General features: G+C 38.6%; 1 protein-coding gene across 1 annotated transcript in view; it reads right to left on the reverse strand.

Annotated features, from left to right (window-relative positions):
- Positions 1–19,110, reverse strand: part of LOC136863981 (protein Asterix) — a 142,727-nt gene that overhangs the window by 36,015 nt on the left and 87,602 nt on the right. Inside the window, exon 3 of the mRNA XM_067140449.2 lies at positions 11,593–11,690. Coding sequence (XP_066996550.2) covers positions 11,593–11,690 — 98 coding nt within the window. The remainder of the gene's footprint in view (positions 1–11,592; positions 11,691–19,110) is intronic.

Genomic DNA, 19,110 nt, shown 5'->3' on the forward strand with positions numbered 1-19,110 from the left:
CTGACAAGAAAATTCCATACCTGCCAACTTTCACAAAGAGAAATCCAGAAGATCCTAAAGCAGACAAATTTTAACAACACCATACACTAAGTTACATCTTGATGAGTGCTCATCTGTTTTCACTTAACAACAGTACACAAACAGTGTTTTTCTACACTTTAAACTCGCGGGTCACAATACGAATGTCTGATGTAAAACAAGCACTGCCTTGCTGGAGGAAGCAGGCAGGCCATGTAACAAAGGAGTGGGTAGGGGAACACGCACAAGTATCATACCATGACAAGAAGACCATAAACATTATTTTGTTAATGTAATTTAACGTTATAATTATTCTTCGTCTCTCATACCTATGTTTTAGTTATCACATAATATGTTTAATTTTTATTTGGCTGAAGATGGCCACTAAGTGGCTGAAACTAGTCCCAAGACTGATGTAATATCACTTACTTGATATATTGTATTGAAAAGGTGGATCCTCTTGTCAATTTATTTCTTATAACAATCACGTTCCAATTAATTGAAGGAACAAGAATCCACCTGATCGATACTTTCACTTTTATTTAGCCTTAGGCTATTTCAATAGACATTAAATTAAAAGTTCAGAACATGTTTCGAATGCATTGCATTCATCATCAGCTGCTTACATTTGGCAAAAGTAAAATTAGCTAAGAACAGTCTCACAATTTTCTGAAAACCTTAAAAACAAGTGTTAGTAGTGTATGTGTGAATGAATGTGTGTGGGGGGGGGGGGGGGTAGAGGGGGGGGGGGGGGGGATGCATTGAAGGCGATTGTTAGTTAAACTATGACTTGTTATTAAAAATCTTAATGTTAAAAACACTGATGGACTAAAATATAGTTCACTATAAGTCTTGTGAATTTTCCATAAGTTTGTTGATTACTGAAGAACTTGTATGCACTATGTGAAGTATTTCTGTTGAGCTATTGGTAAAAAGTTTCCTTAAGAAGGCATCCGGTGTTTTCACGTCTCTTATCTCCTGTTGGGTGGAGAGGTGTGGGTTGTTTCGAATATGAAGTTTGCTATTTGTAGTTTGAATTGAAAAAAGTTGGATTGTCTTTATCACGACCCTTGTCTTGCGTGTTTGTTTAACTTCCCGTACTACGGGAGTGGGTTTAATCCGGCTGAACAAACACGCAAGACAAGGGTCGTGATACAGACGATCCAACTTTTTTCAATTCAAACTACAAATAGCAAACTTTATCGAAACAAGCCACACCTCTCCACTCAACAGGAGATAAGAGACGTGAAAACACCGGATGCCTTCTTAAGGAAACTTTTTACCAATAGCTCAACAGAAATACTTCACATAGTGCATACAAGTTCTTCAGTAATCAACAAACTTATGGAAAATTCACAAGACTTATAGTGAACTATATTTTAGTCCATCAGTGTTTTTAACATTAAGATTTTTAATAATAAGTCATAGTTTAACTAACAATCGCCTTCAATGCAACCCCCCCCCCCCCCCCTCTACCCCCCCCACAACCATTCACACATACTCTACTAACACTTGTTTTTAAGGTTTTAAGAAAACTGTGAGACTGATCTTAGCTAATTTTACTTTTGCCAAATGTAAGCAGCTGATGATGAATGCAATGCATTCGAAACATGTTCTGAACTTTTAATTTAATGTCTATTGAAATAGCCTAAGGCTAAATAAAAGTGAAAGTATCGATCAGGTGGATTCTTGTTCCTTCAATTAATTGGATCATATAGTCGATACGGATATGAAGTGGATAGCATGTAACAACAATCACGTTGTCGATGTGAGCCCAGTTTTCGTCAATGCCAGGAGCATTCTTCCGTTTGGAAGTTTTCCTCCATGTGCGACTTCTTATGTTACGGAAATTATACCAACATTTATGCTCAGTGTGTAAATATTTCATTAGTGTAGTGCTTTCCGACATTCTGCATTGACATGGAAGAAGAAAACGCAAGATTTGGAGACTGTTGGTCAGTGTAGAATGTGAGGAGCAGCAAGAACTGCTAAATGCAAATAAGGAAGGTCCATTTGGAAGACAGTTCTTCACTAAAGTGGCAGAAGAGACGCCAATTGATGATGATGCCAATGTGTTGGAAGACTACTCACATTCCAAAATTTACAAATTTATATTGCTGAATTACAGGAACTAGGTAAACTAGATGAAGTAAATGCAATAAACCAACCTGTGTGATACCGGAAGAGGTGGAGCAACACACTGGAACGTTCACACACTGTCTAAAAATGATAGGACTCTTGCTCGCAATAAAATACAAACCCATTTACCTCAAGTATGGAGACAAGTCGTTGAAAGGTGCTCTCCACTAGATGTGTGGAAACTTCCTCACTGGCGATGTGATGAGTGACATAACCAAATTTACAAACATATGGATAGAGAAAAATGAAAGTACCGTAATTACTCGCGGGAAAGAGACGTGAACATGACTGCAGAAATTTATGTCGTCTTTGGTCTTTTGTGTATGTCAGAAATTCTGCAAGCTGCTCACCTGAATTTGGAAGATCTTTGGGCATCAGATAGCACTGGTGCAGAATTCTTTCAAAAGTTGTATGACTCCCAAGCGTTTCAGGTTCTTACTACGAGTTCTTAAATACGAGGATATAAATAGCAGAGAGGAACGTAAATCGCTTGATACACTTGCGCCAATCCGAGAAATGTTCAAGAAATTTGTGGAAAACTGCCAATGTAATTATGTAATTAGTTATGTCACGCATTGTTAAAGCAGGCAATTATTGTGTTTTCTTGGTGTTTTAATGACTCCTTATACTTCTGTAAAATATAACGTAGCTTTATAAAAATTATGTTACTGTTAGAATAAACTTGATTAATTCTAGATTTAATTTTTGAACAAAAGGTATGAAAAAATATTTTAACACAGATGTATGACGCCTATCAGTATTTATTTATGTTATTGTAATATTCCACGAATAAAGAAATATCTTTTGTGACACAAATATATCATAAGTGAAGCTATCTTAGTCTTTATCATAATCACGGAGGAAAACTCCGTGAGCGACTACTGATGTTCGAACATTCTATGCGGCCTCTCACGGGTTAAATGCAATCATCATATAGGGTCGATGCATAAGTTTGTGCAGTATTCTTTTGGGATTGCTTATCGTTATTCTGTTATTTTAACTGAGTTTGGAGTTTGTGCATTGTAAAACACAGGTTTTCTTGATTGTGAAGTATTATTTGTGTATATTTCGGATATGGAATGTCAAGTTGAGTAAAGTGAGCATTTCTGACACATTTTACTCTTTGAGTTTAACCGAGGATCCAGTACAGCAGGAGCTGCGAGAACAATTTCTGAAGTGTACGGGAATGAAGCAATTGCTGAAAGAACAGCACAAAAATGGTTTTCCCACTTTCGAGCAGGACGGTTTGACTTGTCTGATGATCCACGTTCTGGAAGACAATCAGATTTTGACGAAAATCGCTCAAATGAGTTGCTTCATGAAAATCCTCATCAAACAACGCGGGAAATTGCGCAAGTTTTTTAATGTGATCAGTCAACTATTGTACGCCATTTGCATTCAATGGGTAAGGTACAGAAATTGGGTATATGGGTATCACATGTGCTAAGTGACAGTAACAAAAATCAACGAGTAAACATGTTTGTCATTGCTTGCCCGGCACCGGTTGGCTTGTGATAGGCACGAAGCATTCCTTTCGAACATTGTCACTGGTGACAAGAAATTATGCCTGTATGTCAACATGAAGAAAAGGAAAGAGTGGCTCAGCCCATCAAAAAAAGCAACTCCCCGTGACAAGGATAGTGTCCATCCACAGAAAATCATGTGTGTTTGGTGGAACAAAGATGGCAATCTTTACCATGAACTTCTTCCAAAAAACATAACAATTACCTCTGCTGTGTGTAGTGACCAGCGAAGACGGCTTGCTGTTGCTATTGACAACAAAAGACAAAGACAACAACCAGTCTTATTGCTCCATAATAACACTCGTCCACATACAGCACAACTGACGAAACGTGCGATTGCTGAACTTGGCTGGGAACCTCTTCCTCAACCTCCATATTTCCCTGACCTTGCCCTCTCAGATTTCCATCTTTTCCGCTCTCTTTCTAACCACATTCAGGGGCAAGTGTTTCCTGACGAAGCTTCTCTTGACCAATGGCTAACAGATTTCTTCCAGTCAAAATCAAAACAGTTCTACAGGCGAGGCATTCAACTGCTACCTGAACGTTGGCAGAAGGTCATAGAAAGTGAAGGTGAATACATCACTGAGTGATTGTGATTTACAGTGCGTGACAGTGACAGTAAAATAAAATAAAATATAAGAACTTATGCATCGACCCACAAGCATATGGATCTATCCCAGTTTGAAATTCCCCACCTGAAATTCATCTGTGAATCGACTTCCTCCTTGCCTAGTATTCTGGATGCTTCCATTGTCATTTTCCCCATAACTGCCAGAATGCACTCTAAATATGTGAAATTAAATTAGAGGATGCTGGTTATTCCATAATCCTGTGCAACTTCCCAAGTGGAACTCATAACTTTCCACATCCCTTAAATTTATGAACTGTTCTACATATCATTCTGGGCAAATTAGCTAAATTATTAACAACCTATCAATATATTACTGACATTATCTGCCAGCAAAGGGTAAACCAATAAGTTACTTTAAACTCAGTAAACCACCAATGTTCGTATCTCTGAGTTTTAGTTATTTTTAGTAACACAATTATATCACAGAACAATTCATACAAACAAAATTATGCTTAAAGCTAAGTTCTCATTCCTAAAATGAAACATGAACAATGACATAGTTTACATGACTTTTTTCAATGTACAGTACACTGCAGTGAACACACCCAAATTGTCCACTAATACCTTTCAATATAGGATCAATACAGAAACTATGAGAATGAACTTCGGAAGTGGGAGCCAGGAACAAGAATTTCTTATGAACATCTCTGGAAATGCACAGTAAACTTAAAATAGGTCCATCACAGTCAATACATGAAATGATCACCCTGAGTCAAGTCCAAGGCACATAGTGGCAAACACTCTACAAGATTCTAGGGGTTAATTTCAAACAGAATTACAGGTGGCATGCACATACCACTCCACAATCTCTTATGTCCAGAACCAGCTCAGCATACACTACATTCTTAAGACGTCCTTGAAGTAAAAATAGAGAGAATTTAAATCTAGAGACAATGTAAGCTATGCTGGAGGTTTTTCTCAAACAATCCATCATCCGAGGAACGTGCACTATCGACAGTGGTATACAAGATGATCAAAGAGGACCTGAGCACATCATGCACAAAACACATGCACTGTCCTACCATCAATGCCAGCTCCTCGAGTAACTTACACAGCATGTGCCTTCGGAACTGATACTACTGCACTCCAGTAAGCAATCGTGAAATAATATAAGAAACCAAGAATCCCAATACAAAATTTCTTTCCAAATTGCTTTTGACGCCTGGATACAACCCTGCTAAAGGGACTCTCGTCTGCTCAAATGTGGAAATGCTGACAGTTGACGACACCATCCTTCCATCCACATCATTGTTAATAAACTATGCATTCATTACATTGGTAGCCATGCAACACCATCGGTCTTCAGCGCACTGAGCGCAGAACAGCGGAATGTGAAGAAAGTGCGAGGGAAGATGGCATGACGTCAGTGTTGTTAAGATGGTTCTCAGAAAAACCTGCTTATTATAACATGATTAGCAGAGTATTTAGCATACCAATCAAAAGTTATAATGAACAGAGAGAAATTAAAAATAACTCATCAAAGTGTATTCAAGGAAAGTTTTTACTCAAATTTCATCATTGTGTGTCCAACCCTTACCCCCATTTCTCTAAAACGCTGGGTGTGAAGTAAGGTGAATCTTCGGGGCAAGTTTTTACGACCTCATCAGGGGATGATAAAGATGTTGATTCCCATAGGGAACCTGAAATACTTGTTCCGAATGAGTAAATTTATAATACCAATATAGTTGGTCCGTTATTGGACAGTATAAATTTTCCAGCTGGTTGCCAGCGTTTCGCCCCAGCGTGCCAAGTTGGGTTCCTCAGTTGGTAAATGGCATACCCACCAAGATGCATGGCTAGTGCTAGTGCATAAGTTCCGAATGAGTAAATTTATAATACCAATTATACTCCTCAGAGGAGTGACTGAGATGAAATGAATGACGCGATATATGATAACAGGAAGGGAAAGGGTGAAACCCAGTGCTGGCACATAGCCTACCCCTGAAATGAAATGTCGTATGGCTTTTAGTGCCGGGATATCCCAGGACGGGTTCGGCTCACCAGTTGCAGGTCTTTCTATTCAACGCCAGTAGGCGACCTGCGCGTCATGAGGAGGATGAAATGATGAAGACAACACACACACCCAGCCCCCGTGCCGTAGGAATTAACCAATTAAGGTTAAAATCCCCGACCCGGCCGGGAATCGAACCCGGGACCCTCTGAACCGAAGGCCAGTACGCTGACTGTTCAGCCAACGAGTCGGACAGCCTACCCCTGTTGAGTAGCTTCAAGGGGTCTACTCAAGGCTGAACGTCTCCATCCGACAGATGAACCCGGGACCCCTGTGACCAAAGGCCAGCACGCTAACCATTTAGCTATGGAGCCGGACGTCATAGACAGAGTCAGGCCATGATACATCTACACCATCTTTTGAAAGGGAAAAGAAGGGAGGAAGGTGCGACTCGTATGCATGGTGTTCGGTTTGCTGTAAAGACACGACTGGTAAACGCCCCCCTCCCCAACCAATCAGCGAATGGCTTATGACTCTCCATATACTACTCACAGAGGAATTTTCATCACTCTCATCTCCTCGTGTGCCCCCAATCTAGATGCTGATGAAGATGTTAAAACAAGTTTTATCACTAGCTGAGCGCACTCATTTGCAAAGTACCACCTAAGGACAAACTGTTATTGCTTGGTGATTTCAATGTCAGAATTGGGAGCGAATCAGCTATGAAAAAAAAATATGATCGTATAGGTGGTAGTCAAAAATTCAACACCATGTATTACTGCCTCTCGGCCTATGTCCTGAGCATGAACTGTTACCAATACTCAGTTCCAGTTACCTAACTGTTTCAAGACCTTGTGGATGCACCCACGCTCTAAGCACCAGCATATTCTTGACTATGTCATTACCCGGCAATGTGAAAAGAATGACAAATACCGTATTTACGCGAATAATCCCCGCACCCTAATTTTAGGAAGAACCATTTTGAAAAAATAAAATGAACTAAAATTCCTTCCATTGAAAGAGTAACATAGGCATAACCAAACAAAGAGTTGTGATCTTACGTTTTGTGTTTATCATTCGTGTTTTAGGCCTACTCTGCTTTTCTGTAATTTCTTAAATGTTACATTTGTAATAAGTGTATTATAAATGATCCATAAACAATAACAGTATCTACTTAGTGCAAGCAGCTTAGTTTTTGAGGTTGGAATTTGTGAGGTTGTGTTATTATCAGTGTACATAATGGGCAGAAGAATTGAGACTTGTAGTCGCCGGAAGAAACGACCTAGTAAAGTGTTGGATAAAGTGAAACAATGACATTTCTAACAGGAATAAGAATGTAAGTACTATTTTACAAGATCAAGTAGGGGAAGTTAAAATCCCCACACCAAATATTGTGCCCGGGGAATGCATAATGTAATTTGGGCTAAGTATCCGAAGGTGGGCAGAAGAATTGAGACTTGTAGTCGCCGGAAGAAACGACCTAGTAAAGTGTTGGATAGAGTGAAACAATGACATTTCTAATGGGAATAAGAATGTAAGTACTATTTTACAAGATCACGTAGGGGACGTTAAAATCCCCACACCAAATATTGTTCCCGGGGAATGCATAATGTAATTTGGGCTAAGTATCCGAAGGAAGTGTTTATGTCAAATGAAGAACTGGAGATTGCTGTACCATCTGTAAGACCTGTTTCTGCAAGCAATTAACACCGATTCACAGTTTAAACCTTTCAAATACCATGGAAAAAGACTATTTCCAAAATGTATCCAACAAGGTCAATTTACGTTATTCAAATAAAGCACTTGGATAAATCACTGGCAAACATAACCTCATGCAACGAAAGAAAAAAAACTCTATTCAAAGACGAGGGCAAATTATGCTGGCTTCCCTGTGCAAGTGCCTTATTTTTTGGATTACGATAATGTTTGAATTTTTAGAGGCCATGTACTTGCACCGAAACATCGTAGCTTATTGAATTTTCCTATGACGAGGGGAGGATGTCTTTCGCTTCCGTCTGCATTGCAATACAGTACACTGTCCCCATCTCCAGAGTTCAATGTCTTTGTCTCATATGTCATTCTAGAACAGATAGATCACTTCTCGTATCTTGGAAGAATCTAGTCTAAATGATGCACCCCAAAAAATGATGTGGAAAACACACTCCGCTCATTTGGCATTTGGTTGGTTATCCGAGCAGGTCTTTAGCAATAAAGACCTAAACGTTCATATCAAACTTATGGTGTAAAAAGCAGTCATCATCACATCGGTACTCTATGGATGTGAAACATGGACACTGTACTGCTGTGACATCAAGGAACTTGAATGTTTTCATCAGCAGAAAGTTTGTTTAACCCTATCACTCCGGTCGACTACTCTACCAGTCAGGAGGGAGTTGTGCTGCACAGCTGGTGGACTGCTGCAGCAGTCGTGCTTGAGCTGTGCCTCATAGCCAGTCGACTGCTGTAGAAGTCTTGTGTCTTTCGGCTGTTTTCCGGTTCACTACGATAGACTGCTGGGGAAGTTCGTCCTTGGAGGTCTATCTTGGCTGTGTTGGGAGTCCATAGTTATGGCTAAGATCACCAGATGAAAGGAGCAACGAGCTCAAAGACGAAAGCAATTTGTCCGGTATGCTACTCACTTCGCACCTAGTTGCTCCCCTGTGCTGATGTGCTTGTGCTTCTTGACTTAGCTCTCAATCGCTTTTAAATTGTGAAAGGCCTGATGACGGAGGAAAGATACACTGCAAAGGAAGCTCTTGCCATCATATTGGGTAGTGACTTTGAAGAAGATGACGATAGTAGTTTATCACCTGAATCTGGTGACAGAACAACTTCAATCACACCTACTTCAGGCACGTTTTCTACTTCAGTTACCGCTTCATCGTCTAAAAGGTTGGCCTACTTTGATGTTTCGACTGAAGATGAAGATAGTGAGGATGAAGACCAGGTGCCTGAATCATAGAGCAGAAAACTAAATTGAAAAAAGAAGTACCTGAATCCGAAGAAACATAATTTTGACACAGCTAATTCCGGACTGAAAAGTTTATTGGACAATGCTAGGATGTTAAGATTCCTTCAGCTGTTGATTAACACGAGTATTGTAACTGTTCTGTGCGAAGAGACTAATAGACACTTTTCTCAGAAGGTGGCTGCAGGTGGAGTTCTGCATTAAAAATAAAATACATTTAACCTCTTTCTGTTCTCTCCTCACGTCGCAAGCTGTATGCGAACGGGAGAGCGGAGAGAGACAAGTATCCTGTACAGCGGACTCGGTAAGCCACTCGCTGCTCATGTCCAGAGGGCCACGCCACCATACTCGTTACACCGGAGTGAAAGGGTTAATCTTAAATATCAAATAGAAGAATCATGTCTCCAATCCTGCCGTTCTTGAGAAAGCATGCACGAACAGTGAAGAAACGTCTATCAATGGGCAACTGCTTCGGTGGACTGGGCATGTGTGCCATGTGAGCAACATCAGGCTTCCTCGCCAATTCCTTTATGGTGAAATTCTCTCAGGCACAAGACCCCGTGCTGCCCGTTTGAAGTATTATAAAGACAAGCTTAAACAAACCATGAAGATTACAAACATCAACCGGATATACTTGCCAATGATCACTTGCTTTGGCACCAAACCACTTCTAATGCTGTTGAACTATTTGAGCAAGAGCCTCACAGGCATAAAGAGGTCAAATGACAGTTACACATACCCTGTCAGGTGCAGCCTCGTCCTCCTCAATCCATCAAGTGCAATCTGTGTGGATGCACGTTTCACACTAGAATTAGCTTGCTCAGTCATCAGAAGTGTAAGCCCAAATAACATTGAGTCTAGTGGATTGTACACAGGAGAATTTGTATACTCTGAAACGAGTAGTAGACAACAATGATTATGACAAGCTATACACTGATTAAAAGAACCTTCTATGACAGCAGAGCATTAGTAATACATTAAATTAACATAATGTGGACTGGTCGCGAGAAAACTCGTGTTTGCTTGGCCGAGCGTTGCGGACCGGTCCCGAGTTATCTCGTGTTAGCAGCGGACCCAGCAGACTGAAGTTTAGTGCTATCTTTTGAGATATACCAGAACTATTTGGAGGTCAAGGGTGATAGAACCCTGTTATGTATGCTTCTACACAATCGATAGTCGTATTTCTTTTTGATTATTCCTCATATCATAGATTTTCTTTGCATTTCCTGACAACATGTTTACAAAGTTCGAAGAGCTATGTAAGATGGCAGCGCTCAGGGATTGCACGTGTTTAGACAAGGATGAAGTTATTCGCCAATTATGTGCTGAATATCCAAGTGATACTGAATATTTAGAGTTCAATGATGAAATATCTTCTAACAGAAATGTTTCAAGTGATGACAAGGATATAGCCTTATCTTCAAGGTGTGGAACTCACGTAGCGCAGAACGAGTCTGATAATTGTGTTACGGGTGTAAATATTCTAAATATTGTAAATAATGTAGTGTTTACTGACAACTGGGTTATGGACAACAGTGAACCTAGGCTAGAGGATTTTGAAGGTGCTCCTGGTATAAAGGCCTAAGGAATCTGGAAACATAGGACAAGCAGCAGGACTTATGTTTTGTGAGGAATTCTTTCCGTATGAAGCTGAAAAGGCAAACTTATACTATGAGCAGAATTCACATTCTCACAGTGTATCCCCTATAACATTGAAGTGGATTAATGTTACTAGCAGGGAAATTTTTAAAAAAAAACATTGCTCTGTGTATAAAGATAGGGCAGGTGAAGAAATCATGTCTGAAAGATGACTGGCCAACTGACCCCCCCAGAAAAGCCCATATTTCCGAAAACTATGAGCCGAAATAGATTTCAACAAATGCTTACCTACCTACATTTCAACAACTATTCAGGAAGGCCACCAGGAAAAAACACAGTAATCCTTCAAAAGCTAGTGAAGTTCTGACAGTATACTTGAATGCTTACACTCCAGCTTGGAGGTAGTTAGAAAGTGGCCAGGAACGGGGCTGTGCATGGGGTGAAGGGCACCCAATCTGCAATGTGTTAACATGAGAAGTATTGGCTGGCTAAATAATTTTAGTACCTTTTGAAATGTGCCTAGTGCGAAAATGAGAAGGCAAAGAAATCCAACTTCAGGACTGCCAAAGATAGAGTTTGAACCCACAATCTCCCAAATGCAAGCTTACTGCTTTGAGACAAGTGTAGGCAACTCAGTGTTCTATCAATGTGAAAGTTAACTCGTCCTTTCAAGTTGTCTGCATGAAGAAAGTATTTAGAAAATTCTGAAGAGATAATATATCAATTAACAAGTCTTAATCATAATAAAATGATATATACATACATGAAACTACTCAGGATTTGCTTGGTATCATCATTAACTCTTGAGTTGGCAAAGCTGATGCAAGAACAATACAGTGCAACCCAAGCACACCACTTCAGCTGGAAAAAAAAAAAGTACATAATTATGAAGTGACAACACAATAAGTTTGAAAATATATTTAAATACTAGCCAAATGCACAAGCTAATGTTGATTGCACTCGAGTAATCAAGGTAAGGACCATATCAGGTAAACTTATTTTCATTCATCCTAGTATTCCTAGTTTAGAAATCTGAATTGGATAACATGAAAGATGAGCCAAGTTATCAATCTGGTGTCAACAAACAAAACATATACGTAACACATCAGCCTACATCCAGCTAAGATTGATGAAATTTCCCTTTTTTTTTTGTCTTAGTTACAAAAACACCAAAATAAAACATATGGATTAAATAACATTACAGGTGAAACTCTAAACAGAGTTTTACAACTAGTATATCTGAAGTACAGATTTTATTAAAGTTCATACCCACACTTAAATAGAGCATTAGCATATATTTAGAGGCATGATTTTTTTGCATTAACGATAAACGCGACAAAAAATATTTTGAAGCAATTTTGCAATATCTTTACAAATCATATATTTCTGGTTAAGAAAATATGGATATTATGTTTGCAAATTAAAGCAATAAGGCCATTTTAAAGTGAAATTCAATTATTTTGCGATAAAATTAACAAAGTGATCACAGACAGTAGCGAAGATGGGTCGCTCGACAAGTGTTACGGTGCACAGCAGAGCTAAACAGTTTGCGAGTGAAGGTTTATACGTTTCGGAAAGCAATATTTTAATGTGTAAATTTTGTAATGTTCGTATCGCGAAAAGATACTGTCTCAAAACATTGTTTTAAAAATAAGGAATATTTAGCACTCGAACAGTGAAACAGCAGGCAGCAATAGAACTCTCATTAGATATGCAAAAGAAAGCCAAGAGTGAAAAAAAAAATTTATTCATGAAAAAACAGCGATGCTACTCAAAGCCAACATCCTGCTGGAGAAGGTAGAAGACCCTGCAGTCCAGAAATGGCTTCAAAAGTATGTACCAGGTATGTACAGTCTATCAATTAAACGTCCACAATCAACGATCAGTGATAGTAACGAAACCTTTAATGATTAATTTTAGAATTTCATTAAAGTGAAATTAAAGCGATACGGCAATATCTATTTCGCAAAATAACGCGAAAATTAGTATCCTTCTCGCAAAATCGTTCAAAAATTAATGCGAAAAAATCATGCCTCTACATATATTCAATGTGTAGTAATATATTTTTAATGGCGTATGTCCTCCGGAGAAGCCTGGTGCAGGTCTTTTAGAGTTTATGCTCGATGGGCAACCTACGCATCTGTGAGAATGGGGCCATAACCATGGTGAATTCTAATGAATACGATCCACACACCCAGCCCCAAAAACAATTGGAATTAACCAATGAAGGTAAAAAATCTCCGACTTGGCCGGTAATCAAACCCGTGAGCCCTAGGGCCACAGGCCAGCACCCCAACCATTTAGCCACAGAGCAGGATAATATATTTTATTGATATGATCTGATGAATCTGAGGATGTCCAAATGATCAGGAAGAAAAAAAATAATTCTGTACTTAATGACGTCTTTTTTCTATTTGTCATACGTCGCTCTGATATTGCCAAGTCTTACAGTGAAGATGGGAGAGGGAAGGGCAAGGATTCAGAAGGAAGCAACCATGTCCTTACTCAAGGTACAGCCCCTGCATTTGCCTAGTGTGAAAATGGGAAACCACAGGAAGGCATCATAAGAGTTGCTGACAGTGAGGTTCGAACGCACCATCTGCCAAAAATGCAGCCTCACAACTACGTGACCCAAACCACACAGCCAACCTGCTTGGTAATAACTTCCTATGTTGGAGTTATTTTTTAATGTATCGTTACTGACCAAATGCAAAATTTTAAAACAACACTAGCAAGTTGATACCGAAGAAACACGGCTTCTAGCCAATCAATAATATTGGATGGGAGAAGTATAATTGGGCAATGTAAAACCAGAAACAGAGTATGCTGCCAGAGTAAAAACCAGTAATCAGGCAAGGGATAACACAATGGGTTAATGAAACAGAATGTAAGCTTACAACATAGTTTTCAGTAGTATGTTCATGACCATAACACTGAAAGCAAGCGTGCCAAATGAGCTGACAGCTGATATAATTTGTTAGTTTCATCTACGGGTTAATGATTTACAATGACAATGGAAACTAAAAAGATTGTTTCTCCTAATCAACACTGTAATAATTTTGTGATGATAATAATAAATAAAATCATGAATAAAAATATATATAAATAAAATTACTCAAAAACTTAATAAACTTAATAAGCATAATTAACCGAAATGTCCGTAATATGGGCGCCAGAGTTCACCAGAATGGATCCCTCGAATTTAGATAAGAACATGATAAACTTTATATCCCAGGGCGTGTACATAATGCTGCGTACTGGTACATCTGCTGCAGGCCTTACCTAACCTCCTGAAAACGACTAATTAGGTAGGAACTGCACCTAGGTTCATCAATAACACTGATTCTAAAATAGCTAACTATATTCTTAACAAATTCCGTGCATGTGCACCTCATCAACATACAACATTATACATATAATACACACATAAAATATTGCTGGAAGACTCCATATTTGCAACAACAACAACAATAATAATGACAATCGTGGGAAAACGAAAGCGAGAACTAAGCTACCATTTGTAGATGGTCCGATGAACAATGTACATGTATGAAGATAAATACCCTTCACTGTCTCTATATCAATTCGACTTACCGATTCTCATAATCGGCAGTTATCACATCACACAGATACTGTACCTTGTACTACTGTGTTCACATATTTTAACACTTGTTGTAAAGATATACACACACGTCTGTCGATCCTCAACATAAATTTATGGAAAGTCTGAAGCTTTCACCAACATATAATGCTAGGCCGCCACAAGTGCTACCATACTTAATGCGCAAGCACTCTCCACAATCAGCCACTTTTCACGAACATAACAAGATTACGCTCCACGAACGTTTGAAGTCCAATCCATTGCTGCCGTGTCACTCCAGTACCGTGTATCAGCACCACTTCCTTCCCGTACCGTGCGTCAGTTGTAGTTGTAGTTATCTTCCTTCTCGTTCCTTTACAATCACCTCTACAATCACCCTTACAATGTTACTGGTTGCCGCCGTATGATCAACCTTTATAGACATCAACATCCCCCTCCTCTCAGATGATACGTCTGGATTGGTGCTAGCTAGCCAATCATGAGTAAACCTCTTCTTTCTCCCAAGTTATAAACAAACACTCGGGAGTTTTACATGAATCATCAAATTTCCCTGGTACAACAACAAGCTCATCTCATCAGGCTGGGATATATACATGACTAATGGAATTTCCTGACACAAGTACATCACAACACACACTGGGGTAGCCAGATGACTCATTCAAATTACCAGAGTTATTAAAGCAATGTTTTCCCACTCATGCAAAACAAATTACTCATACCTACATATGTGGATATCTTCCAGCTTACCAATATGAATGGCAAAATATACAAATGAAATACTGATAATAATAATAATACTAATAATAATAATAATAATAATAAATCGAATACTGACAATAATATCTCTACCTTCTACATATAATTCGGGGGTGTGATATTGCACCCGTCCACCTCCCGAGTCCCAGACTAGCATTTATCTCAGGGGTGTCGGTTCATTTATTTCTCACAGAATTATCAACTGACTTATTTATTCATTTCTGACATCGTACGACCTTTTATTATCTGACTGCAGATTCTTTCACATTTTTCTATCTCATTTGGATCTACGCCTTAGTTCATTCTCCACAAATAATCGTAACATCTTGAAATTATATTTACCAAAATTTGACAATCATGGTCTCGTAATATTAGCCCTACGTTTTCCGGCTAATAAATCGCAACTTCAAAACGCGACATTTATACGTAAAAAACAATTATTGGACCGTAATTTAAACCACACGTTCATAACATGTACGGATTATTAGCACCGATCTACATTTCAATATTATTAATTGATCAAATTAAATTACCACGCACTTTAATTCCGAATTAAAAAAACGACCTCCCGTCATTAGATGATTCCCAATAAACTCAACACTTGATCACATGAAGTATTATTATCTCCAAATCATATTAAAAAAAACAATATCTTCTTAAAAGAAAATAGTTATATTATTTATTTATTATTATTATTAATATTTAAAAAAAATATTAATTTCGCCTGTTATACGGTAGTCCACCCGTAATGTTTAACGCATAACCCCTTTTACAAAGTCGATTTATTCTGGCACTAAACACTCCAGACATGATTTACTTGGAAATATTATATTAATCGCATCTCACAAATTTAACAACTTCACTTTGAAAATATGACCATATTAATTACAACAAAACACACTTGGTATGGCGAAGCTGGATTTTCCTTCCATGTCATTAAATGGCTCGTTAAAATTGACAAAACATAAAAGCACATATCGGGTCTTATTTAACTAGCATAATCAAAATCAAAATGTAAAGAAAATTATTGACTACAAAGAAAATATGAATGCATGCATGACTTAACGTACTACACTATATATACAAATTTACATCTCCAACAAACTGAATACATAAAAGACCCGATTATTTACATTATTATGATTTACTACTGTCCGTGCTACAAATTTAGGATGGGGTCGTTAAGCGACCCATCTTGTTACAGAAGGTAACCAAGTATAATCAAATTATCCCCATTTTTCCCATCACGATAACATTTCCCAAATATTATTTACAGTTTAGTACTCATCTTAGTTATCGGTATTCCATTGCAGCTTTGCAGACGAGAGGCTCCATTCGGCCCCTCTCTGCGTTTTACTCCTCCATTCTTGATGGCGTAGTTTCACAAAAGATTTCCTGGCACATTACCATTTTACACTCCTATCTTGATTACCACAAACCTTCACCATCTACAACTTTAACACTGTATACTTTAAATTGGATACAACAAATTACTATCCTAGACCCAAGAATTTAATATATTTACACTATTTAATCTTCGTCCACCTACCGCACAATGGACCTGGACACGTACGACGAGGTGTCAACTATTACGCCCGTCGCGATACGCCCGATTTATACGGCATTCTTGACGTGTTCATGACATCGGTTCGGTATAGCTAAGTACAGGCTACTACTTCCTTAAAGTACTGTTCGTCACACAGTCTATTATGTACGTACTTATGGTGATATATTTTATACTACTCTCTTGCAGGGTAATTACTTTACGTCACTGATATTCATAAATAACAAACACTATCCTACGTTAACTATTTCCAGATTTAACATGTTGCTTGAGCGCGATCACACTTTACAAACACTGGCGGATGCTCGCGCCATTAAATGACTGTACGTCCGTAGAATTCTAAGTTACCGGCGACCAACAGTTCAGCTCCCGATATTCAATTCACGTGTGCTGGCGACCGTCAATTCAGCTCCAACGATTCAAGACAAGTGTGCTGCGAGGATCCCTTGCCCCGTATATATGGATGAAGCCTTTTTCCCGCGGATTCATTGACGTCATACCCCTGAGGGAGGGGGTGGATTTTTAATATCGGTACTTGCACTCCGAATTGGAAGTTAAAATTTACATCAAATTAATCCACTCCGCTAGCATATCTGCTGGATAAAATATGAACTCCTGGTGATCATAGATTTAGGAGATATGGACGGATTTAGCTCCTCACATTTCGCGCCTTTGTAAGCGTCCCTGACAACGTGGTCTTCTTTCAGCCAATGAGATTCAAGCTGTCCGGTTTCCAAGAAATCCAGCCTTCAATTTAATTAATTTGCCAATAAGTGTTGATTATTTTTCCATGCGTGACATCTAATAAATTCAGTACATTCATCCGCGTACTCATAATAATTTATTACTGAATACTTTTGTAGTTACGAAAATATCTCATCCATCATTCCTTAAGATGGTATCCCTGAGTCTCCCATCAAATTTTTACTATTGGCCGGCAAGCGGTCACGTGATTTAAATCTCCACCTGCTCGAACTTAGGCTAGCGAACGTACACTCAGCCGCTGTAATTTTCCATGAGGTCACGGACTTTCCGTCCTGCCAAAAATATCCCAAGGTATTACTCATGTGGTGAGTTTCCTTTGTATGACTCTCCCCCTTCCTCTTACTGACCAAGACTTATTTGTGGACTCTGTATTTCCTTGTACGCCAACTAATGATATTCCCTGCTGTGAAGTAGCTAAAAGTTGTCGTGTTGAGCTAATCCGTCAGGCTCCAGTCTGTCGTCCTTCCTTCGCTCTGATTTCGACATTACCTAAACGAAATATTTTCAACGTCCCTTCTGCATTTCAATAAATGTACCATATATTATTTTACCGATCAAATCATGACTGACTATGGGCCTAAGTCACTCGGGTTCAATATATGTACTATCACAACACAATATTTTTTAAAGAATTATCTTTTAATAAGAAATAGTTTACTATACAGCTGAAGATGGCCCAATGATAAGGCCCAAAACTAATTCTGATTAAAATATAATTCTCTTAAAAATATTATGAGCTGTCAGCTGTCAGGCAGGTCATTTATTTCATAGCAACCTAAGTTAGTGCAGTGCCAAACCACTAGTAAAAAATCGTCTATGCTAGCACGATAGGTAGCTGTGAAAGAGCTGTTTATAGTGGAAACAAATATTACAGCTGTACGTACGATGGAATTGTGAATGAACATCCGATTTCTCTACCCACAGTACAATGATTAATGAATGATTAATAAAGCAAGTGCTCAAAATTGCTACCTGCTTCATTAATGCACATTTCAGCAGTTTGTGCAATGTTCTAGGCTACATCAGCTTCCTCATTATCATCAGCCCTTCCAATGGACATTTTGTGCAAGCATTTTTCAACCCCTCGAAACATAATCCACATTTGATAGTCTTCGATCAGGATACGGTTTTTGGTACGAGTGTCGTGCTTCTAACAAATCATATCTTGCTTCTCCATACAGGAATATCATATTCACCTACTCTCACCTGTATATATAGCAATTGCCTGTAAAAGAATTACGACTTGCCTTACTGCAAAGACCACCGTGTGTTGAACCATACCCCTCTTTATCCCAATGAGTTGCTTTGATGAATGAGTTCAGCACAACGCTGACAATGGTATGCACAATGTGTTTGTACTTAGTGAATGTCTATGTCCCTTTTTTATTTATTTTATCTTTGTCATTAGGATATCCGAGACTTTAGGAACATCACACCTTCATAAAGGAAGCCTTCCTGACTACAAAATGAAAAAGGAAAAAAAAGAGGCACACATCCATCTAGTAGAAGTGCAATAGTTTATGCATTATTAACTAGAGATTGGAAATTCATTCCCTAAACACTGTATACGTATGTATGCACTTACGCTCTAAAAA

Source organism: Anabrus simplex, chromosome 2 (assembly GCF_040414725.1).
Source record: "Anabrus simplex isolate iqAnaSimp1 chromosome 2, ASM4041472v1, whole genome shotgun sequence".
NCBI classification, from domain to species: Eukaryota; Metazoa; Arthropoda; class Insecta; order Orthoptera; family Tettigoniidae; genus Anabrus; species Anabrus simplex.